At 44.3% G+C, this 24,223-nt stretch overlaps 2 protein-coding genes across 3 annotated transcripts; both read left to right on the top strand.

Moving 5' to 3' along the window:
* The first annotated feature begins 8,769 nt into the window (after nucleotides 1-8,769).
* On the top strand, nucleotides 8,770-17,641 carry LOC111216478 (PR domain zinc finger protein 1-like). Of its 2 annotated transcripts, XM_022738022.1 has the most exons (7): nucleotides 8,770-8,902; nucleotides 10,245-10,505; nucleotides 11,993-12,112; nucleotides 13,094-13,346; nucleotides 14,903-15,930; nucleotides 16,052-16,180; nucleotides 16,660-17,641. In XM_022738022.1, exons 1-7 carry the CDS (start codon nucleotides 8,876-8,878, stop codon nucleotides 17,215-17,217), a joined length of 2,376 nt encoding a protein of 791 aa, XP_022593743.1. In that variant the 5' UTR covers nucleotides 8,770-8,875; the 3' UTR covers nucleotides 17,218-17,641. The 2 variants fall into 2 exon arrangements, with proteins under 2 accessions (XP_022593743.1, XP_022593744.1); XM_022738023.1 differs by lacking the exon at nucleotides 10,245-10,505.
* Nucleotides 17,642-18,530: 889 nt separating this feature from the next.
* On the top strand, nucleotides 18,531-24,163 carry LOC111240371 (XK-related protein 5-like). Its single transcript, XM_022770362.1, has 7 exons — nucleotides 18,531-18,705; nucleotides 19,829-20,012; nucleotides 20,289-20,473; nucleotides 20,597-20,809; nucleotides 21,144-21,313; nucleotides 21,526-21,637; nucleotides 22,015-24,163. Exons 1-7 carry the CDS (start codon nucleotides 18,573-18,575, stop codon nucleotides 22,959-22,961), a joined length of 1,944 nt encoding a protein of 647 aa, XP_022626083.1. The 5' UTR covers nucleotides 18,531-18,572; the 3' UTR covers nucleotides 22,962-24,163.
* The last annotated feature ends 60 nt before the right edge of the window (nucleotides 24,164-24,223 follow it).

Genomic DNA, 24,223 nt, shown 5'->3' with positions numbered 1-24,223 from the left:
TCCTCCTTGTTAAACTCGTCAGTGCACTCTTACCGCCACGCTCAAGTCTCGCCACAGATTGACACATTTCTACACAGACACAGACACAAAGCTGAGGCCACTTTGACTGCAGTAGTAGAAGTGGTTTGCGATCACTGAGGTACAGTCCGCACTGATTGGAGAAACAGGGCTGAGATAACACGAGTTTCCCCTTGTCATTACACAAACACACACCACCAATGTGTGTCCATCATCTTTGCACATCTCCTGTCTTCATGTCCTTTTCTCTGTCTCGTCTTTGAACCTCACCTGCTTTGTTTTCTGGGTTTGTCAAAAAAAAAAAAAAAAAAAGAGAGAGAGAGAGAGAGAGAGGAGGAGGAAGAAGCAAGGGTGGGGAGGGGGAGAAAATGAACATATCACTTGCGTGCAGACGGATATTACCCTTTCAAAAGCAAAACAAATATGTGTGTGCGTGCCCTGTAATTTTGCTGTTGACATGTGCACTTACAGTGAGGATCTGGGACCCTGGTAATGACTGGGGCAGGTAACACTGGAGACAGGTGGAGGGTAGTGCTGTCTGACTGGTCCGAGGAGACAGAGAGCGTGTGTCTCGGTGTGTCTGTATGTGAGATGTGTAGACAGACACTTTGGCACCTGGTGATGTCATTGATGTTGTCACTGAGTGGCAGTAAAGTTCCCCTTTTCATAATGGACACCATTCCTGTACAGTCAGCCCGAACCATTTAAAAGCAGTGCATTGTCTCCTTTTGTGCGCTTGCTCAATCAGGAAATTACAACACACAATCCACGACTCTCGACAAGAAACTAACTGAAAATGTCAAAATGTTCCTGAAAGCGTTTCAAGTCAATGAAAACTGCTATCTGTACCTTCTTTTAGCATCATGATTGTTGCAGACGTCCTGCTTTGTTGAACAGGTTTCGATTTACTCCTTTGTTTGATAAAGGTTTATCAAGGGAGGGGGGGGGGGCAATATTTTTGTCCACTTGTCTGTTAATGATTACACAATTATCAAGGTGATGTCCATGTCAGTATCAGTTACTGCAGCGTAAGGGATGGTTGACACTCACACGAGACGAGAAAGCACACAGTAAGGAATGTATTAATGCACGTAGGCCTTTACATGTGCATATTGCATTAGCTCGTACAGGGGTGACAGTTGGTCTTCCTGTGTGTCTTTATTTGGGATATCAGGGAGGAAGTTGTGTGTGTGTGTGCGCGTGTGTGTGTATGTGTGTGTGTGTGTGAGAGAGAGAGAGGGAGAGGGAGAGACAGAAAGAAAAGGAGAGTTAGGGGAAACTCTACCCCGTGCCAAAGTGTGACAGCACGGATCGGGTTCACCTCTGTTTGTTCAGCGGCCATCCAGAAATATGGCAGGAATCTGAGAACGGCGAGGCTGACTGAGCTGCTCCTGAGAGACACACACAGAATGGACAGACGCACAGATACACACACGGAAAGAAACTTGTCAAACCTATCATGTTGCCATTATTTGCAAAAAATCATTATGCTCAAAAGTACCTTTTTTTCATAAGCTCTGCAGGACATGTGAGGGAGAGTGTGTGTTTGTGTGAGTGACTGCGTGTGTGTCTGTGTCTGTGTGTGTGTGTGTGTGTGTGTGTGTAAGTTTGTGTGCATCCTTCCCGGATGACGTTCCTCACTGTTGATCATTACTACAGTCTGCCTTAGTAATCAAGAGGAAGACAAAACAATGTGAGCAGCTCTTTAATACAGTCAGGTGTGGCGCAGCTGCCCACCTTAAGAAGCCAGTCAACCCTGTGCTCAGTGGGAAAACAGTATTTTCTGAGACTGAAGGCATCAATTTTTTAATGCTGCGGCTCCTGTATATTTGAGACGGACAGTAATAGTAATCCATTTAGTATGGCTGATAAATAGAAATAAATAAATAAATGAATTTGATTGGACTGTGGGAAAAAGGAAACACTTCACTCGATACCAAATGCCCAGAAAGGATGTTTTTTTTTTGTTTTTTTTTTACAGTATGATGAAATCAAGGGTCAGTCGGAGTGGGTTGAGTTCCCAGGGCAGGGCAGTGGTATGAGAATGAGCTTAGTATCAGCTTAGTAATTTTTAAAGCCACCAGCGTTGTATAGATCACACACCGCCTCTGTAGATGCATCTTGAGAGTGACAGTCCTCCACAAAAACACATCAATGTAAAAAAGAAAAAAAGTTGAGAAAACTCAAGAAACTTTTGAGTTGGGCTATTTACCATAGCGCCCTAAGTTTAGTCTTTTCCTTTGTTAATGAGTTAAAGCAACTAAGATCTATATGCTGTACCCACTTTGAACATTCAGTTTATAAATGAGCATGGATTTCTTTCTTTTTTTGAATAATTTATATGTGAAGCCTTTTCTGACTCATTACAAGTCCTGTTGAACTTCGTTCAGTCATATGAAGCCAGGGACATTCTTCTTTAATATCACTAATATGACTCAAGTGCCCAACAGGCTGCAGGGAGTGACTAAGTCACAGACCTGTCTTTATCATAGTTTGCATTGTTTTACTTCTGACATGAGAGACTGTCTGACACCTCACAGTTATTTTATCCTTGGTGCAATGCTGGGATGTATATGCAAATAAGCTAACAATGTTGTTTCTAAATAACTTAAATCACTGAGTTGAGTAAACTATCCATGACATTTTGTCTTTTGTACTCAACACTATTAGTTCTGAAATTGATAATTAAACAATTTAAACTTGAATCTGATAGCAGAACTTTTTATTTTGTACTGAAGTGATGAACTGATAAGTTATGTTACTGGTAAGTTATCAGGACTCCCTCACATTTGCTTCAATTGTAGGCTCAATTTCTTTTCTTTTTTTCATTTTTTTTTACTCTAAATGCTAAGAATGTCAAATAGGTCAAAGATCCTAATAATGATAGAATCAATGACAGAACACCAGAGACAAATAACATCAGCTGTCTTTGAACACCACACTGAAACCAGTCACACTACTAACTGAAAAGGTTCAAAGTCATGAGTCAGTGGATGCCCGCAGAAAGAGGCCAAAGGCAACTAAACTGAATTTAGGCTATGTGAATACAAAAGTGAAACAAGTGAGAAAATTCTATCCACTGAGAAAGACCATGAGAGTTGAAAGCTCCAAGAAACAAAATACTGTTTCCATCATGGTCATAAGTGAACTTCTTTGCTCATATCATTATATAGGATCGGAATCAGGAAGAATATTAGTGTCCAGCACAATTGTCCTCTTGGGCATGAGAATGAACAGCTGCAAAAGAAACCTAACCTAACAATGCATGTGGTTATTGTGTGACATGGAAGCTAGCTACTCCAAAGCAATGATGTTTTATCTCCATTATAACTGATTATATACAGTATATTACATTATATCATTGCTTTATCTTGAGTGTTGAATCTCATCTATCATTGACATTTACAGACATCTACGCTGTGGGTCAGTTGAGTACAGTGATAGAATTTGCGCCTCATCTCTGTGGGTGGTTTAGTCAGGATTTGAAAAGACATCTGTTGTGAAGCGCAGTAGCATTCCTCTTAGCCCTGAAACCATGATAATAACCCTTGCCCTGTCAACAGGAGATCATCCACCGGCTGAGGTGAGGTGGTTGGTGTACTAAGTGGGTGGTGGCAGTGGTGCAGTGCTGACATTTATTCCCATTCACACCTGAAATGGAAAAGAGGAGAGAGAGGAAGATGGAGAAAGACAAGTTACGTCACTGTTTTTCTGTTCAAAACATATTCATTAAGTCCATATTGCTCCTGTCATGTCAGTAAAGCATAACGCCTCAGTCGAACTGACAAAGACCGGAAGAAATGCATGTGCGTATGAGCAATTTCTCAACCACAACCAGAAGAGAGTGCAGGGTTATGCATGGTAAAGGAAATCACTTAAAGCAACATGAAATGGACGAGGAGGCTGACAAGACTGACAGGCTGATAACACCACAGGGTGGCAGGGAAAAAGTGAGTGTGACATGGGTGAGAGTAGGGGGCTGAGACAACAAGATAGTTGTAATAGAATGCGAAATATTTCTCCTTGAGTCAGCCATAAAACTTTAACAAAGGTGGAGGTGGAGGCTGCGTCAAACATGTCAGCTGTAATGGGTTATAAAATGGGCTCAGTCTCAGCCATCTCTGCCTTAGATCATTGCTCGCATCCTCAGGGAGGTGACAGGGAAGGAGTGGCTGCCTTTAGTCCCGCTGCGAGAAATGACCCTAGGCAGGTACAGACTCTAGCGTGGAAATTACAGAGCTAAAGCCACCTATGCCATTTAAAGAGGCCCCAAAGGCACTCTAAGCCTGTGTACAAGCAGCTCTCTGTAGCTGGCTATGGACATTCACCGATCGCTGCCTTCCAGGTACCCTACTGTAAAAAAGATAATTTTATTTACCTACTGTTAAAGGGTCAGTCCCACTTACCTCTAGCTCTGCTGTTTTTCTCTCGCCCAAAACATTGGACTTTGTTTGTGATGATCACAGAATTGAAAAACTATATTAAAAAAATTTAACAGCAACAACTTTTTCTAGAAAAAATGTTCCCTTTTCTTCGAATAATCCCGAGGACACACTGTCAGGGATTTTCTTAGGTACTATTTTTTTAATGAGAAAGTAGTTCCAACAATGCCTGTTCATTGTGAGTTCTATGAATTAAATAGGACATTGTTTCTAGAAAGATAATTTGTAGTTTTTCCAATGTTTTCAGAATCACAGAAAATTCAACTGATCTCCATGATACACAGAAATATCAGAGACAGATGTCCCAAAATCCGAACAAAGAAAACTGAAACTATTCGTATGGCTCACTTATCTAAGAGGAAATGGTAGATATATTCCCTTACAAATGAAAAGTTACATTCTTGAACAATAAAATGCACCCTTACTCAATTCAGTACACTCAAGTGTTTTGTTGCTACAGCCTTAGTTACTTGGTCTAGTAGGAGTATTAGCTCATGGTGGCAATTGTTAGCAAACTTTAGACAGATGCTGTTGTGTAATTTACATTAATGATGCAGTTCACTCACAATACAACAGTTCTTGTGCTACTGTGACTATCTGTTCAGACACAACACAAAGCAAATTTTAGAGGCAGTGCATTTCCCAAAGTCAATTCGAAGAGGCAAAAAAGACACAAATTTGCAGAGGGTGGTGCGAAGTGATGCATAAACGTGTCCTCACCGCACAAGTCATAAACGTACAGAAATGAGAAGGAGAGCGACGGAGGTAAAATAACAGAAAGAAACAGATTCTNTGGGGTGGGGGGTTGTGATATTTTAATTTCTTCACGTGTGTCGTGCTGCTTCTGTGAACTTGGGCACATCATGTCACGTTCTTGTCTAACAACTTTCTCCTCTGTCACGTTTTAGATTGCTACCTAAAAGAACACACACACACACACACACCACACCACCACAACTTTCAAAATGTATCAACGCCACCGCCAATGTCAGTCAGCGAGTTTGTTCTCCTTCTCCTATGCACTTGTTTTTGGGTGCTTATTTTCATGACTCCATAAGTCTGCTCATCATCCTGTCATTCCAAGAATGTCATGTCAAACATCAAGTAGTACAAGTCAACTTTCAAATAACGTCCAGCCACACATAACCAAAGTTCAGAATTCAAGAAGGAGAAAGACATTCTCGCCTCAGAGGCCTCTACGGCACTCATCCAAAAAGTTCAGGTTGTGTGTTAATGATGTGAATTACTCACATGGTGTGTATGTGTTATAGATGTAGTGAAGAGATAGAGAGGCATTAGAGAGGAAGAGGAGGAGGTGGAGGAGAGGAGAATGAATGCTGAATAGAAGGTGATGAATGAAATGACTGAAGGCAAAGAGAAAGAGCGAAACAGTGAGAGAGAGAAGTGGATTTTAAATTACATGGTGGCTCATGTCAGCAGCCGTAATTAGTAGCTTGGTNAATGTTTTCAGAATCACAGAAAATTCAACTGATCTCCATGATACACAGAAATATCAGAGACAGATGTCCCAAAATCCGAACAAAGAAAACCGAAACTATTCGTATGGCTCACTTATCTAAGAGGAAATGGTAGATATATTCCCTTACAAATGAAAAGTTACATTCTTGAACAATAAAATGCACCCTTACTCAATTCAGTACACTCAAGTGTTTTGTTGCTACAGCCTTAGTTACTTGGTCTAGTAGGAGTATTAGCTCATGGTGGCAATTGTTAGCAAACTTTAGACAGATGCTGTTGTGTAATTTACATTAATGATGCAGTTCACTCACAATACAACAGTTCTTGTGCTACTGTGACTATCTGTTCAGACACAACACAAAGCAAATTTTAGAGGCAGTGCATTTCCCAAAGTCAATTCGAAGAGGCAAAAAAGACACAAATTTGCAGAGGGTGGTGCGAAGTGATGCATAAACGTGTCCTCACCGCACAAGTCATAAACGTACAGAAATGAGAAGGAGAGCGACGGAGGTAAAATAACAGAAAGAAACAGATTCTCGGGTGAGTTGTGAGTCAGAGGTTGGGCTGAGCACAAATGCAAAGGCACACTCATACGGTCATCTGCAATGTACGCTGGCTGTTAGAGGGAAAATTAAACACACCTTTACACTGTATCTCAGTTTTATTTTTGTTTAGTTTTTTTTTTTTTTTTGTGGGGGGGGGGGGGGTGGGGGGTTGTGATATTTTAATTTCTTCACGTGTGTCGTGCTGCTTCTGTGAACTTGGGCACATCATGTCACGTTCTTGTCTAACAACTTTCTCCTCTGTCACGTTTTAGATTGCTACCTAAAAGAACACACACACACCACACCACCACAACTTTCAAAATGTATCAACGCCACCGCCAATGTCAGTCAGCGAGTTTGTTCTCCTTCTCCTATGCACTTGTTTTTGGGTGCTTATTTTCATGACTCCATAAGTCTGCTCATCATCCTGTCATTCCAAGAATGTCATGTCAAACATCAAGTAGTACAAGTCAACTTTCAAATAACGTCCAGCCACACATAACCAAAGTTCAGAATTCAAGAAGGAGAAAGACATTCTCGCCTCAGAGGCCTCTACGGCACTCATCCAAAAAGTTCAGGTTGTGTGTTAATGATGTGAATTACTCACATGGTGTGTATGTGTTATAGATGTAGTGAAGAGATAGAGAGGCATTAGAGAGGAAGAGGAGGAGGTGGAGGAGAGGAGAATGAATGCTGAATAGAAGGTGATGAATGAAATGACTGAAGGCAAAGAGAAAGAGCGAAACAGTGAGAGAGAGAAGTGGATTTTAAATTACATGGTGGCTCATGTCAGCAGCCGTAATTAGTAGCTTGGTCAGGTGTGGTGAGTGGGACAGGAAGCATGAAAAGACGGACAAAACACCACAGAGGCAAAGGAGAGTCTGTGAGGAACAGAATCAGCTCGACAGCGCAATATGAATTTCCCCAAAGTGGAGAAAGTGAATGAGAACAGAGCGCATTGCGAATTAGTGCGCACAAAAGGCTGTTGTTCACGATATGTCGCGTGTCAAGCGTGTGGATGATGGATCTGGAAATTCAGACGATTCTTAAGCTGGCTGGCAGCCTGTCAAGTCTAATGTTGCCTTTAGAGAAAAGAACAAGGGGAGAGCAGAGCAGATAAACTTACAGCATGACACAAGTATCCACACATTCTGGATCTCACCCCCACTGTGCAGTACAAGAAGTCTCCTGAAAGAGAAAACACAGGGTAAAAAACCTTCCTGCATGCACCGGAAAGCACACCCTCTGAGCTATTCACTTCATTTTGTCTTTTGCTGGCTTAGTTTATACATTTCAGTTTCAGTCTAAAGTCTTACTTTATAGGAAACTGAACATGGGGGGTGTTGGACTGAAAGTTGTTCTCATCTGTACTCTGTTTGTTGAGAGACTAAAGTTCTTGATTACTTCCTTTCTGTGGTAGATTAAATTTATCAAGTTCCAAGTAAAAATTCTGGTGAGTTTCATGCAATTGTATCTCATCTCTTGGCTTCCTAAAGCTCCAAATCAACAAGTATCTGTATCACTGTGTCGACGCTAATGCACAGAGTGGTAATATTTCAGTCTGCAGCTGTTGCTGTGATGAAGAGTTGGATATTAAATTTCTTAACATTCAAGAAGTGTCACTTTGCCAGCTGCATTTAAGTCAATTTTTAAGCTGCAGAAGACACAAGAAGCGACTGAGTGAGAATTGTGATTATGTTTTGCTTTTAATCCTGTAAGCAATCCTGTGACATATTAGAATCTTAAATTAAAGTGAACTGACATCTTTCCAAATCTCACTTGACACTACACATGTACAGAAATGATCTCATCTCCTCTGTGTGTTGTGTCCTCGGTGTCCAAACACAACACAGGTTTGGCCTCTTCTCACCTGAAGACGGAGTGGGTGACTGTCAGAAAATGAAGATGTATTTGTCTGATCCGGACATAGCTGTGTGACAGCCAGTGCACCCCCCTGGAGAAAGCCTCACACCCCAGGGCAAGAGAGTGACTCACACACACACACACATACACACACACACACACACACACACACACACACACACCCACACACAAACACTCTCCAAGGAGGAGTCATGGGGCAAAGGGGAGGGGGGGGGAGGGAGCACAAGAGGAAAAGGGAGTGTATCTCTCTCTCTCTTTTTCTCTCTCTCAAACACACATACACACACACACACACACACACGCACACGCACACGCACACTCAAACACCAGCCCTCCTCCCGTGTAAGACGCAAGAGAAAGAGTCACACACTCGAGGGCTCAGTTGCGCAGTCAGTCACACACAGGTACACAGGATACTGAGGTTGGCTGAGAGACAGAGAGGGCAACAGACAACTGGTTGCTCATTGACACTCAAGCTTTCAAGGAGGGCAACGGACAGCCTGCCCTATGTGTGGCTCCTCTCAAGGCTTCACAGTAAGTGTGCAACATCCTCCTAAAAATCATCTTTCTGATATGAATGTAGATTAGAGATTGTAGATTGTATTCACCAGTGTGTATACGAGGTTAGACTCAAACTCAAACCATTTCTTTATTGCATTACTGACACCGTCCCGTGAAAGGTAATGTCAGACTGAAGGGAAAGAGTGCTTTCTAGAGTCAGCCTGTTACATGATGTCCTGCAAGCCACAGCTGTGTGCCTTTGACTCATGTCTTGATTTTCAGAATATATTTTCTGCTGTGTCACTGGGTTCGATGGTTTCGGAGTGAGTTATAGCACTTGTGACAGTCATACCGAGTCAGCTGTGGTGAAAAATAAGGTGAAGCATCGTTCATAGGTTTCACCTCTTTGTACTTTTATTTCCAGAGAATAAGTTGCAATATTCTGTTGTTGTGGCACATGCCACATTATGATGTAGGTAACGTAACAACAAAAACATCAAAAGGGGAATGAGACTGTGTTCCATTTTTGCTTATGCAGAAATGTGCATTATTTAAGTTTTTGAGTTGAGTTTAGTCTCGCCTCAGAAGGGAACACAAGTCACATGAGTGCTTACCAATATTACAAAACAACAGAAGTTATCTACCACTATCTCAGAGGCAAGCTGATCAACCTTAAAAAGAAGAAGTTCTCAGACGACATATCTGATCATTGTCTTTTAATCACACGTCTTCTATCCTCCTCTCTTTCTCTTTTTCACTATGTCACCATGTCGCCCTATCAGTCAGACCACTGATTTTGTCAACAACAAAAAAAAAAAAGAAAAAAGAAAAAAAAGAAAGACAAAAAAAAAGAGTTCCCTGACAACAATCTTCCTGAGAAGGGGAGGGAGAGACAGTAAGCAACAGACAACGAGAAAGAGAAAGACACTTTAGACCTGGCTGAAAGCCAAGTCCCAGTCAGTCAGAGGAAGTCTGCTCGATTCACTGGGAGCGCTGGTTTCCTTGTGAAAGTGGTCCTGCTCCGGGGCAGACATGCACAGGAACCTCCCTTATAGCCCAGGGGTTGTGATTTGGAGAGTCACAGGATGTATGGGACAGTGGGGGCAGTGGGGCAGCGAGCATGAAGGTTCCACTTTGAAGTTTGTTTGTCCGGCAGTAGCAATTGATGAGAAAATTACATTCTCCGCCACTTCTCCTCCTCCCTTAACATCCTCAACTTGCTGCTGCCTCCTCTGTGTCACACTTCACTCTCAGGAATCTAATTTTAGCTCTATTCAAAACTTCACTTCCCTTGATCCTTGAGCTGTTGTTTGAATTGTCTAAAAGGTGAAAGGAAAAAGGTGTCTTTGGTTAACAAATCCTATCTTTTCTATAGGCCTCCTCCTCTCAGTGCACCACAGCCATGTTAACCTCAGAGAGGTCACCGCAAAGCGCAGGGGTCGTCATCGCCGCAACGATGCCAGAGACACAGGACGTAGATATGACGTCATGGAGCGAGGCAGACTTTGAGGAGAAGTGCACTTATATTGTGAAGGACCAACCTCTGGAACAGGAGTCCGAAAACCCCGGGAGGACACGAGCTGAGAGATCCTTACCCAGAAACCTGGCCCTGAAACGCTGCCACAGCTCAGCAGAGGTAACGCAGCAAAGCAGACTCCTGTATTGGCGTAGTTGGTGGAAGAAAATGGATTCATAAAGAGTTGTTTTTAAAAAAAATCACAAAAGAAAAATGATGCAGAAAAACAATCAAACAGATTTCTTACATATCTCTAGGCAATATATCAAAGCGGTATGTAAGCATGTGCTGTCGCTGTTTTATGTTTTGTGTTACTGCCGACTCCTTGCGTCACTCCAGCTTCCTTCCATGCCCTCATCCATCCTCAGGCGGGAAGTACTTGACATGTTGTTGTCTAATTTCAGCCTTTCCTCTCTGCTGTGTATGTGTTGAGTCAAAGACAGGGACAATAGCCAAGCCCGTCAGCACACTGCCTGAGGTCTTTGTGATTAGCAGCTGCCTCAGATTCTCAACCACCTTTGTCTCCAGCACACAATTACACTGTGAAGCAAAGCCAAGTTGCTGGGAGTCCACCTTATGGACAACACTGGAAATGATCCTCCGGATTAAGTGCGTGGCAGTTACAGTGGAGGATGTTTAACTGGACTGACGAGGAATAGGTCACAGATGAGGATGAGTGTGGTGAATGCAAAGATAAAAGATGAATCCAGTGTGGATTATTCATGAAGAGGAAACCGTTTCCTTATGCAAGATTAGGCCTGAGTGTCTGAGGATGAAAGATGGTAATCAGGTGAAATCAGCGGAAGTAGTGCAGAATACCTGCACTACCACTTGACCTTCTACTGAGGTCTGTCTGGAGTCTGGTTAACACCAAAGAACAGGATAGGTTACTATAACCTCTGACACTAGAGCCGTAACACAAAGCCAGTACAAGCAAGGGTAAAACCAGCAGAATAAACCGTATGACTAAACATGTAGTGATTGATCCTGCAGACACATACACTATGCCAGTGTTGCTCAAAGATGAAAGAGAGAATACATTACCATTGCTTCAGGGGCGGGGGTTTGAACACAGAGCTGAAGGTGCAGTTGACTGGTCGGGGTGTGCCCATGACACCTTATCCTCTCTTCCCCACCCTGGAGGCTTGATACAGAGGGGTGAGTTTCACACCTGCAGGTAGCGGAACAAGAGTAGTGGTGAAATTTTAATATGGTATAGAAACTAAAGATAATTCGGGTGATTGGCTTATGAAATATTCAGCATGCGAAGGAAGGAGCACGTTCTGTCACAGCCCTGCAAAATTCTCATTCTGTCCGTGGGAGTTTCACCGCGACAGTCAAAAGGAGCTGATTGCTTGATTCCTTATTTCCGGTAATTCTGGAGGTGCAATCAGGTGAACTGACCTTATCCTTCTGGTTACAAAACACACAGGGTGGGGGTGGGGTGGGGGGGTGGGGGTGGGTCAGATAAGGAAAGCCTGTATTCCCAACAATCTCATCCCTCTAATTATGTTTTTCAACTCAGTGTGTCCGGCTCTGCTCGCTCAAGCCTCCAATTTGTGAGCTGCTCTGTGGTTTGATGATTCCATGTCCTCCTTGTTGAACAGGTGCTCGGGGTGACCAGTAAGGAGATGATTCCTAAGGGGACACGTTTTGGCCCTCTGGTGGGAGAGAGCTACACCAAGGAAATACTGCTGACAGGCGCCGACAGGAAGTACTTCTGGAGGGTAAGTGAGCTGCATGTGAGTCTCTGGATTTGTGTTCGTGCATGTTTGCGTTTCAGAACCGTTCACATCCTGTATCTCCGTCTGGAGATGCTGCTGTGGCTGTGGTGTGGCATGAGCTAACCGTTGCGGTCAGTACCTGACATATGTGACTCTGTCTGCCAGTGCTTATTTACCTTTAAATGTCACCCAGTGAAATGGGTTGTACAAGTGCATGCACAGTTTTCCAGGCCTGTGCACGGCTGTCTGAGGTCACACACAGCTGTTTGGTTTCAGTGACGCAGCGGTTCTCCTCTATCTCCGCTCTCTCTCAGCAGTGGTATCTCTGCCAGTAAATACACCATACACATGTCCGCACTTCTCCAGAGTCACAAACTCTCACACTGACTAAGCAAGGAAGTGGCTTTGAGCCTGAGAACTGCTCTGTTACGAATCAGCAGCATCAGGACATCTTCCATTACACACACAGGCGCCTGTGTAGGTCTACAGTTTAGAGTCAGCAACCTTGAAATCATGCAACCCCGACCAAAACTTGCAACAGCCATAACACAGACAATCTGTTAACATTACAGCCATGACTCAAGCAGCTTCAAAGAGCAGATAGTATAAAGAGCAGTTTTGTATGAGAGAGGGAGGGATAACTCTTTAAATGAGCAGAATTGCTTTTGAAAAGGTCAGCAATCGCACAGGATGATGCAGCGATGTGATCGGTGAGAGTAGTCGTGGGCGGGATAGTACACCCAATACTACAATCCAGTCATACAGTGAAATTCGTGTTCAGAGTTGCTTTCGTAACTCTAAATGACTTGTGAACTGGCGCTGATCTCAGCTGAAAGATCACACAGCACTTACCATAAAGGCATCGGGGGACCTGTGACATCATGGTTTCAGATCCAGAGCCGTGTCACGGCTGTCGAGTTTTTCACCATCAACTGAAATTATCTCACATCTCGTTGATCTCTGTGGTTCTCTCAACATTTGCAGGTCTTCTCGGAGGGGCACTTGCGCCACATCCTTGATGGTTTGAACGAGCAGCGCAGCAACTGGATGCGCTACGTCAACCCAGCCTGCTCAGTGGAGGAGCAGAACCTGGTCGCGTGCCAGAGCGGTTTGGACATCTACTTCTACACCATCAAACCACTTCAGCCGGGCCAGGAGCTACTGGTGTGGTACTGCCCTGAATTCGCCCAGCGCTGTAACTACCCTCCTCTGGGCCAACTGGCTATTGACAGTGTTGGTGAGTGCGAATGTATTAGTAGTATCTGTGTAGGAAGGTGTAAGAACCAAGTGCGCCTGCAGTTAACAGAAACTATTACTGAGCCCACGCTTTCAGACATATCTCGTGGGCATTGTCATTGTGGAGTAAGGCAAAGCGCCGGCCGACTGACAGAGCCTTTTGTCTGGGTGTTTAAGAAGTTACTCAGTCACACCCACAGCCCCTTTTGTCAAGGCTGAGCACAAAGGAGGAGAGTAGAGCCCTGAAAGCAGAGAGGACCTGTCTCCAGGTGTGTAGCCATAGTACCTGAGTAAGATGAGACCAATTCCAGGACTTTAGCTAATGTTTCAGTTTCCCTTTTTTTTTCTTTTTTAACACCATATAGAAACACAGCTGGCAGCGGCATTCACAAACCAAACATTTGGCGTTCATTCACAAACACAATGAGTGCACATGGTAGGTCTGCATGCGTGTGAGCGCGCACACACACACACACACACACACACACTCCAAAATACTCATTTACATACACTGCTCACACACATGCTCACACACACACACACACACACACACACACACACACACACACACACACACACAAGAGGCTGCCTGAGGTGCTGACAGCATTCTGGCACAAGTCCCCCTTATTTATTTGGCTCTTAAGGAGGAAGAGAGGTAGGAAGCGCTCCAGTGACTACTTGAACTTCCTGACAAGGCAAGCTGCTGACAGATTGATATCTCACTGAGTGGCAGCTATTTGTTTGGTGAGAGCTGGCCTCTCAGGAGAGGGGTGGGGACGGGAACACAGGGGAGCACACGGTAGATAAGGGTTGCTCTGTGTTTGTGCGGGTTGACGTAAATTGTGTCAGAGAGGAGGTGAGACGTACATTGATACTTACTTCTGTATTTTGTCTTCCTCTGTTTGTGTCTCTGCTTGGTGCTTATAAAGAGGAAGGATTTGCTCATTTGAAATATAGACTTGGAGCCAGATTTCCTAAACATGACCAGTATGTAGATTTCAGTGGAAAAAAAATATTATGTATAAGGTCAGTTGATGCGTTGTGACTGGTCTAGTTTCCATTCTGTTAAGCACCTTTTTAGGATTATTTATGTCTGGGGGGAAACCTGTGGTTCATCAGTCACGTTCAAATGTGAAGTTGTTTCTCATCCTGTGTATATCCGGTCCTGCCTGGCATAGAAAGTACACTTACAACTGATCAGCCCTCTAATGCACTGACTGCTGTCCTCCATGCTATCTGTATCCTGATCAGACGCCTATTGTTTCACTTGTGGTGTCCCGTTTCATAGGGTGCCAGGAAGAAGTCTGGCAGACAGGCTCACACACCTGATAAAAAAAAAAAACACACACACACGTTTATCTTCTAATCTTTAAAGCATAAAGCAACAGGTTGGACCAGAGTAGGTATCTTTGAAAGTAAAGATGCATGGTGATTTCAATGAAGGACATGAGCGCGCGATCGCGTCAATGTCATGGGGTGTAGGTGTCAAGCAGTTCAGTGGCAATATGACTCACCTGTTTCTGACGTCATTTCTCCATTTTTTTATTTGTCTCACAGAGCAGAGTCAAGCCCAGGAGAAAACAACAGCGAAACGAGGACACAGCGTCTCAGAAATTCTTCAAGATGAGCCCTCCAGATCCCCGACTGCCTGCCCCAGACGTCTGTTCAGCCCCTTATCTCAGGCTAACCTCTCAGCAGTTTTTCCCTCGTGTCCTCGTGTTGTCTACCCAATCCAGCCCGACTCAGACTCTATCCACGGCCATAGATATGCGCCTCTGCCATCCCTGCCATCCTGCGGCCCTCCGGCTGCCAAAAGGCCAGCTCTAAGTCGTCCTGTTCCCTCTGTTTTGCACTTCAGCTTTGAGCACAGTCAAGGCCCTGTTACAGCCAAACCTTACCAGGAGCCCTCTGTGCCTGATCGTGTTCACCCTGCTCTGAGGCGCAGTCCCTATTATCTGCCTCACTACTCGCCCGGCCTTAACAGCATTCTACCTCATTCATACCCTTTCTACAGTGATCGACTGAAACCTCACGTAACACTCTCATCTCATTTACTGCCTTTTGACAGCTATGCACACCTACTCCATCCTCTAGTCAACGGACACAAAGACTTGACACTTGCACTATCCAGTACCAAACAAGACCTCATTCTTTCACCAATCAGTGAACACCAAGACAACAAGGACCTCATATCCAACAGGACTAACTACCTCAGGATCCCCTCAGATGACCTCAGAGATTTCAAATACTCCCCTCCCAGCAACGTCCACGCAGACCTCACTATACCCGCCACATCCAGTGCCTCATCCATGGTCACCTCACCCCGTGGAGCATTGCCCTCTCTTGCACCCGGAGGATGCTCACCACCGGTAGGCATGGCTGCCTGCTCAGATTTCCTCCCTTCCAAACCCACCTCTGCCACACAGGGTAATACTGAGGACGCGATTGACCTCAGGAAGACCAAACAAGGAGGGCAGATCATTGGCTACAAGACTCTGTCTTACCCTCTCACCAGGCAGAATGGAAAGATCCGCTATGAGTGCAACGTCTGTGGAAAGGTCTTTGGGCAGCTGTCCAACCTCAAGGTTAGTTCCTCTTCATCAAATTAAAGAACGGTGGGAAAAATGCCAGAATTAACCAGTCTCCATGGTTCCTTTAGCTGACGTGAATAAACGTAAATACTCATCTCTGACATGCTGTTCTCAGGTCCATCTGCGAGTACACAGTGGAGAGCGTCCCTTCAGGTGTCAGACCTGCAACAAGAACTTCACTCAGCTGGCTCACCTGCAGAAACACTACCTGGTTCACACGGGAGAGAAACCACATGAGTGCAAGGTAGGGCTACAGCTGTTTAAGAAATAGTTCATCATTTAGGGAAACACATCTATTTGCTTCCTTGCTGAGTGTTGGATGAGAACATTTACACCACTCTCACAGCTGTATGGTGAATATGTAGCTGGAATTAGCAGCCAGTTATCTTATCTTAGCATATCTCATTTGTTCAATCTGTACAGAAGAGTAAAACCAAAAAACTCATTGTTTTATGTTGGATTATGTGTTTGTTTATTTCTTGGCCCGGATCACCATGTAAGCCCCATAAAAACAACAAAAAAACCCCCATAGGAGACACAACTATTGCTTTAATGTCCATAAATGATCCTTAAAGTTAAGGCAAGTCTTTAGGTTAAGTGTCAAGGTATTTGACACAGATTTCCATTACGTTACAGAAGTATGACTTAGACAAGAAAGTGTAAAAGTAAAAAAAAATTGTAAAAAACATTATAAAAATGTCTTGGGTTTCTGTTTTCACAAAGGTGTGCCATAAACGATTCAGTAGCACAAGCAACTTGAAGACCCACCAGAGGCTACACTCGGGTGAGAGGCCTTATCAGTGCAAGCTCTGCCCGGCCCGCTTCACTCAGTATGTCCACCTCAAGCTGCACAAACGCCTCCACAGCGGGGAACGGCCTTATCGGTGTCCCCGCTGCCCCTGTGCCTATCTCCACTACTGCAGCCTCCAGGTGCACCTCCAAGGCTTCTGCCCCCTCTCCCCCTCTGCCTCCCACAGACACTCGCCGGAGGAGCTACACCGAGTCAACTCCGAGCTCGAGAGGTTTGACGTGAGCGAGGCCGCTGAGCGGCTTGAGGCCATGGCTGCAGAGGCCGAGATGGACAAGGGGAATGTCACTGACCTAATACAGAAGATGGGGACTCACACCTCGGGCCACCAGGATGGCACCGGAGGGGAGACTGAGCTGAGCGTTTGCAAATCAGCAAAGGAGTGCTCTGGTGTTCAGCTGCGTCATGGCAGCCCTCTACCTCTGCATGCAACCAGCATCAAGCTGGAGTCAAGCTGCATATCAGAGCCCTAAGACGGCCTTGCTAATCCAGCCATATAATCCTTACAGGTCAACTCAGCAGCTGTCTGTTACTGCCCTATTTGAAGTGAAGCCTTATCTCAATCATGGCTTGCCTAGCCTATACTCTACAGAGACTATAGCCTGTGAAGAATCAAAACTTTACCAGCATGGCCCGTGACCTGTGACTTGATTGATTTAATGTGTGTTAATCTTTCCTAATTTATTCTGTTGCTAATATGAATCTAAACTGTATAAAAACACAGATTTGTGACATTTTTTATAATTTGTTTTGTATCTCTAGAACATCTTCATGGAACAACTAAACATGTGATTTATGCATAAACGAAATGTGTTTTTATATGTGGTCTCACTGTGTGAAGACTTAGTGTTTCTGTTTCTGTATGTGTGCGTATTTATGTTTACCAATTAAAGTGACGATTACCGTACAGACATGAGTATGTAGTGTAAATGAGTGTTGAGGTAATCACATAGAGGAAACATCAGGTGTTTGTGTGGTGCGTATGTAGAATACTTGCCTTTGTGTGACTGTGCTTAGCTGATGTGGGGTGTTTGTGACGTAGATAAACATCCTGTTATGAGTCTTGGGATATGCTCCCCCAGAGAAGTGTTAACCCTTTAACCCTGGAAAAACACCCACAGCAACACAAAGGACAAAATTATCTTCGCTATCAGTAAGATCCAGCTGCTAATTCTGTATAGACACTTCCATATTTTAGTTTCAGTATTAATCAGTTGACAGACAATAAACCCACAACAGATGACTGTATCTTATTCTGAAATATAAAAATACTGGTGTTAGATTACTTCTCTGTAGCACTTTGCTTAAAGAAAACACAAGCCAACTGTAAAAGGATAAAACTGACACGAGCACTAGCATTCTGTGAACCTCACATTACAACTTAAAAGGGTGTCAGGTGGCTTAGTGTTTCGAAGGGTATCCACTGATGAGACAACTTACAACATATAGAGCATGCAAGACACACTCGTGATCAGATCACAGGGTGCCTGCCAGCTGCTCTGTAGTTAGATCAGTATCAAGCATCTATCATTGGAAAATAAGTAAGATGTATCTGCAATGAAACATACGGGGATTTTAGGATTTAAAGAAGTGGTCAGAGGTGGAGAAGAGCTAATTTGTGTGGGGAGGTGAGCTGTGTGCAGGTGCAGCAACAGGAACAACCATGGGACGGTCAGCAGACTGATGCCCCTTTAACACCGCGCAGTGACGTCAGATATTTTTGACGGAGGGCAGGCAGCGGGAGAAGAAAGGAGCGGATGTACCCGGGGTGAGGGAAGATGCCCAGGATAATGTCACCGGGTGATTCTCTCTCCCACCTATTCACATCATGATAAACGCTGCCGGGGCGGTTGCCCGCAGGATGCCGTCGGCGGTCCGGCGGAGCGGTTGCTGGATAGCGTGGTGCCAGGCGGCGCTGCTTGGCGTGTCGGCGCTGGTTATCGTGGCCGAACGGAGCGCTCGTAAGTGGGCACAGAATTCCCAGCGCCGGGCTTCCGAGGGCTGCTGTTTGCTGGTGTAGCTACGAGCTGATACTGAATCTCTTGATAAAAAAATAATAATAATAACAGTGAAGGGAAATGTTTTGTTTTTGTGGAGTATTTTCGTTGGCTACAATGAATATAAAAAATGCTGTTGCACAGCCATGATGCTTCGTGCTGGAGCTCTTCCAGCTGCAGCCGTAGCTCAGGTTAGAAACACAATTCAAACGGTGATGCTATAGCACCGCCTTTAATAATGAATTAGCAAACCTAGCAGTTTAAAAAAAAAAAAGAAAATGCATAGCAATGCATTGGTTAGCCCAGTTGGGTTTGCCAAACTGGGGCCCCAGGACCTGCAGGGGTCATACAGCAGGGTCACACAAACAAAAAGAAAGATTAAATCTAATCATTCGTCAGTAAAGGCCTATCCATGGTACCTACAGGAATAATGCTCAACATTTACATTTCATTATTTACATTTACATTATTAAAATATTAGATGTTTTATTATTATTGATGATATTATTACTACTACTCAAGTATACCAATTAATGCACATCTGGAGTGTGTATAGAAAGCGCTTGGCAGCACAGGGCGATGATTCCCTGACTAAGCAGATCAATGGGGCAAGGGCAGGACACGAGAGAAACGAGGTGACTGGATCTGTACAGTGTCTGACTTTGTCCTCAGCAGATATACTGTACCACTCCTGTCTGTATATACCCACTGCTACACTGGAATTAGCCTGTCACAGAAATATAGGGTGCTTGTTAAAATGATCAATGTGTGATGCACTTTCTGGTCCTTGACAAGTTAGTATTTTACAAGAGTATATCTCCTCTTTCTTGGTGTTGCTTGTATCATCTCATTAGAACAGCTTCCTCGTGAATTAAAGGACAATTCACCAGAGCAAGGCGTATGTGCTCTTTAATTTCTCAAGGACTCTGCTGCCGGTCTCTGCAGCTCTCACCAAATCCTCACACATATGCTGGGTTGTATGTACTGTGTTTCCTGCATGACTACATGATAAATAAGACTGTATTTACGTTTGTATCTGTTGTGTGTGTGTGTGTGTGTCTGTGTGTTCATGTGTGCTTGTGTTTAGTGATTTACTGTATAGGGTTTTACCTTTGGAATGAGGAGACGCAGTGGGCGGGCCTCACTCTCGGCCTCTTTCTACCGGGGACAGCAGTTCAACTGCTAAGTGTGAAATGGTACTATGATGATGGTGATGACAGGCGATGCTACCTCTCTGTCATACACATACTGCACCTGGGCATCTTCAAAAGGTGAGCTCTTCCCCTCTCCTGATATTATGAACAAATATAATGCGATTTACATATTTAGAATATATCTTTAGGATGTAATGCAGTTGTGCCCTTGTAGGAAACAAACCATTAACAAAAGTAGTTTTGTGCCCTGTGCTATAAGAACAGTGGGTGACACTTCATTCCCATCAAAGGGCACAGTAAAAATGACATTTGCATCATTCTGTCATTGAAACCTTCACCTGGAGGTTACTTGTCATTACTTTGGTGTCTGTCTCTGGCCCCCTCTCCTGGCAGGTTATGGGACTGTATGAGGTCTGTGTTGCGCATGCAGGGCTCAGTGGCTGAACTCGGAGCTGCTGTCATGCAGCAGGCAGATGTTGCTGCCCTTTGGCTGCTGGAGGCCCTCGTGCTCACACTGCCTCAGAGCCTGCTGCAAGCGTATGTCGTCGTGTCCACTGATGTGGGCATCATGTCACCAGGTAAACTTTATCGCTTTATTGGATCTACATGATGCTTGGGACATGTTAAGTGTTCTACACAGTATCTGAATAAGAGATTATCTTTTTCATGCTTTCTTCTTTTTCTTTTTTTTTTACCTTCAGTGGCTTACTGCTGCGGTCTGTGTGTGCTGTCTATATCCTGGGCCCTGGTGCTGTACAGCAGAGCGTGCTGTCTGATCCGACCAGGCCACCTGGCCATGCCTCCGGCAGCCCTGCTGTGCCAGCTGGTGTGGAGGGCAGGCATGCTGGGTGCCAGGGTGACTTGCCTCATGTTCTTTGCCAGGGTGTTTAACTGGTGGGTCTGTGGAGTAGCAGGTGAGCACTTAAGCCTGACACCTTTTGAAGGGAGGAGAAAGGGTGAAATGTAATAATAGTATAATAACATAATATACAAATACAAATAAAGGTGCAAGAGCCTCAATGACTAATTGAAGTAGCGATTCTTGTATTCTGCATGACCCAGAATTTATAAATAATAAATTTATTATTTTACATTTGAGTTAATGAATGATGTAATTATCCTCAGAGTGATGCAGCATGTCCTCTTGATCCAGTTTCTCAGTTTCTCCTCTGCAACAGCTTGATACACTGTATACGGATCCTCTTATTGCGCTTGTACCTTCTTGTCTATTTTTACGTCGACCTCCAGGTTTCCACTGGCTCACAGCCTCCTTCTGGCTGGTATCACAGCAACCAGACATCTGCACTGGCCCATGGTGCTGGCGTGCCTTTAATGGCATCATGGGGCTCGTCCACGTCTTCCTCTTCCTCAACGTCAAAGATGGACCCTCGCGCTTCCGCATGGGCAGCTTTTATGCAGTAAGGCATGGCTTTGAATGAAAATGCTCTTCTTTAACTTGTTTCTGCTGCGTTTAATCCTGGTGTCTGTTTTGCAGAAGGCATATACACACACATATACACACACATAGGCAGGTAGTTTGCATTGTCATCCTGCCCTCTGTGTCCTTAGTTTACAGTGACGTAAACCTGTCTGCAGCTGACTGATGGTTTGACCTTCTCTCCTCCCTCAGTTCATGCTCGTAGAGAACGCCACTCTGCTGCTGGCCGCCTCCGACTTCCTTAGTGAAGCATCATGGGACAGCATGACCCTTCCCACCACTGTGCTGTGTAGCTTTCTCCTCGGTGAGTCACCCTCTCTATCTGCGCTCTCTTCATTTTATGACAGATTTGTCTCAGTTGTTTTGATAGTCATTGCTTATAATTAGACTAGATTCAAAATAGTTTGTGTGGTATGTGAGTAATATAACGCCAATGGTGATTCAAATAGGTTAAAAGTAATTCTGAGTAGAACTACACAGCTGTCTGTGTTGTTGCATTACACACAGAAAGCCCTTTAAGTCCTACTCGTTAAATAATAGCAATAGTACAAACAGAATTGGTGATATAATGCAGTTTTACCATCCAAGATATACATGTATTTGGACTATTGCTTGTGACAGATGTAACAAAACATACTCAGTGTACTAACAGCAAGTATTTCCTGTCCCTGTGCTTCCCAGGTGCTACCTCTCTTGTTCTGTACTACCGATTCCTCCATCCCAAGTCCACAGAGATCTCCCAGGGTACCAACCACAACCACATGGGCAGCACATGTATAGAACAGGGGGAATCCTCCTTCTCTCTCGGGGACAAGAGCCTGCCAGCCCCCTCCATTCAAAACCATGGCAGCTTCTCCCTCTCAGGTGTGGCTGGTACGCTGCTGGAGCACCCAGGAACCTGTGGAGGCCGGCCTAACAGCTCCTGCCCTTGCTACCACCACCACTGGCTCTTGATCCGACTGGCCCTTAAAACAGGAGACCTGGGCAAGATCAACAGAGCGTACGGGGCTGGCGGAGCAGCAGCCATACTGGACATGGACGAGTACAACCAAGAGTTTAAGAGTAACGAGGGCATGACGATCACAGCAGGAGGCAGCTGTGACGCCGTCTCCACCTCCGAGTCTCAGGGGAAAGGCCTGGCACCGCTCTCGGACTGCAAAGACGAGTTCCAGAGCGTGAGCGAACCCTCGTCGACCGATCGACCTGAAGAAGAGGACGACAGTCTGGAGATGGAGAGCCCGCTGGAATCACCCGAATCAGATTTTAAACGCAGCTCACCAGAGGGAAAGTCTATGTTTGGAGACAGTCCAGAGCCATATTTCTGCCCCACAGAGTCTAGTTCAACCCTGTATTTCAGCGCTGACCCTCAGTCTCCCAGCAGTGCCAGTAACCCCCGTTTGGACAGGGACATAGGGGGTCTGGATCAGGGGGTTCGCCTCAACTCTGTCCCTAGCGATCCAGCCCTTCACAGAGACATCCGTGGGCTCATGGGCCGGGTCGGGCCGCGTTGCACTTCGACTCCTAAATTGGACTCTGGAGTGCTGGACTCTCCGTCCAGTGTCCCTCATCTCACAGGTCCCAGGAGGCAGCTCATAATGTCCCGAAGAGATGAAGATGACAACTTCTAGCTTTCTCATGACAGAATCAGGGAAAGAGTAACAGCAACTTATCCAGCGTTAAAGGAGTACACCAGCTTTTTGGAAGGCTGCTTTTTCATCTTCCTAGTGTTGTAGGATGAATCAGCTTGCATAAATTTCAACCTTGTATGCCTATATATGTAGTACACTGTGGGCATAGTATATGCAAAAAATTTGGGAGAATGCTAAGCTAGCCTGCACTCTTCTCAAATCATAAGCTATTTTTTAAAAGCATTGCTTTGCCCAAATACCAATCACAGTGGTGAAGCCTTCAGCAGTGCTTTCATCTGACATCAAGAAGATATTAAAGAGCTAATTAGTGGTGTATGGCGCTCAGACACACCTTCTACCTGATGTTAAACTTTTTTTTTTTCATTCTTTTTGCAGCAGTTAACATCGTACTGTGCAAGAACACTGGTTCTGCCATTGTAATTACATGTTAAGGAAGTAGCCATGAGTCATATCAATCAATAAGCGTCATTAAAATTATGCAGCTGCTTTACAATCTCAGACAGCAGATGATTTCTATAATACAAATAGAAACTGCTGTTATTCAGTCGCCAGCAGTTAAGAGAATAGAGAAATGAATCCTAGATCGAAAGGGTGTCTGACCTTTGAATATTAACCATCTCAGTGTAAGCCGGAGCTTTGTTGGCTTCTTAAAAGCACAAGTATCACCTGTATCATATTGCTGTGATTTTTTTGTTATTCCCATATAAAAAAAAAAAAAAAAAAAAAAAATCCCAGTCCCCTCAGAGAATAATATACTGTATTTTTTTGTATAACCATGTCGACTGACATTGCTTTGAGCAGGGCTATATGTCAACCTGGCAAAACTGTGTTTGATGTTTTATTTACATGTTGACCATGTATTTGCTGAAATGTTTTTGGAATTTACATTATGTTGGAAAAAAATATAATGTCTCAGGCAGTGACTTCAAATTCAAACGTCTGTTGTGTAACAACATGTAAAAAGATGCTCATAAGGTACTTGTAGTGACTTTTTTTAATGTGCTCTTGATCACTATTTCGAGGGGACAAATGCATTTTTGCTCATTACTATTCTGTAAAAGGGATGAAATCCACAAAGCAGTGAAGTGATGCTGGGTTTTCTCTTGCAGCCATGTGACTGCCTATATGACATTTTGAACTGTGAAGTGCAAGGCCACTGGTGGCTTTAAATAAGCAATAAATAGCCCACATATTGGGGTGACTGGAATACAAGAGTGTGCAGTTATTTAAGATTTAATCAT

This window comes from Seriola dumerili, unplaced genomic scaffold (assembly GCF_002260705.1).
Source record: "Seriola dumerili isolate Sdu_G_001 unplaced genomic scaffold, Sdu_1.0 BDQW01000025.1, whole genome shotgun sequence".
NCBI lineage: Eukaryota > Metazoa > Chordata > Actinopteri > Carangiformes > Carangidae > Seriola > Seriola dumerili.
The sequence above is the reverse complement of the archived record's forward strand: the minus strand, read 5'-3'. Positions and strand labels throughout refer to the sequence as shown.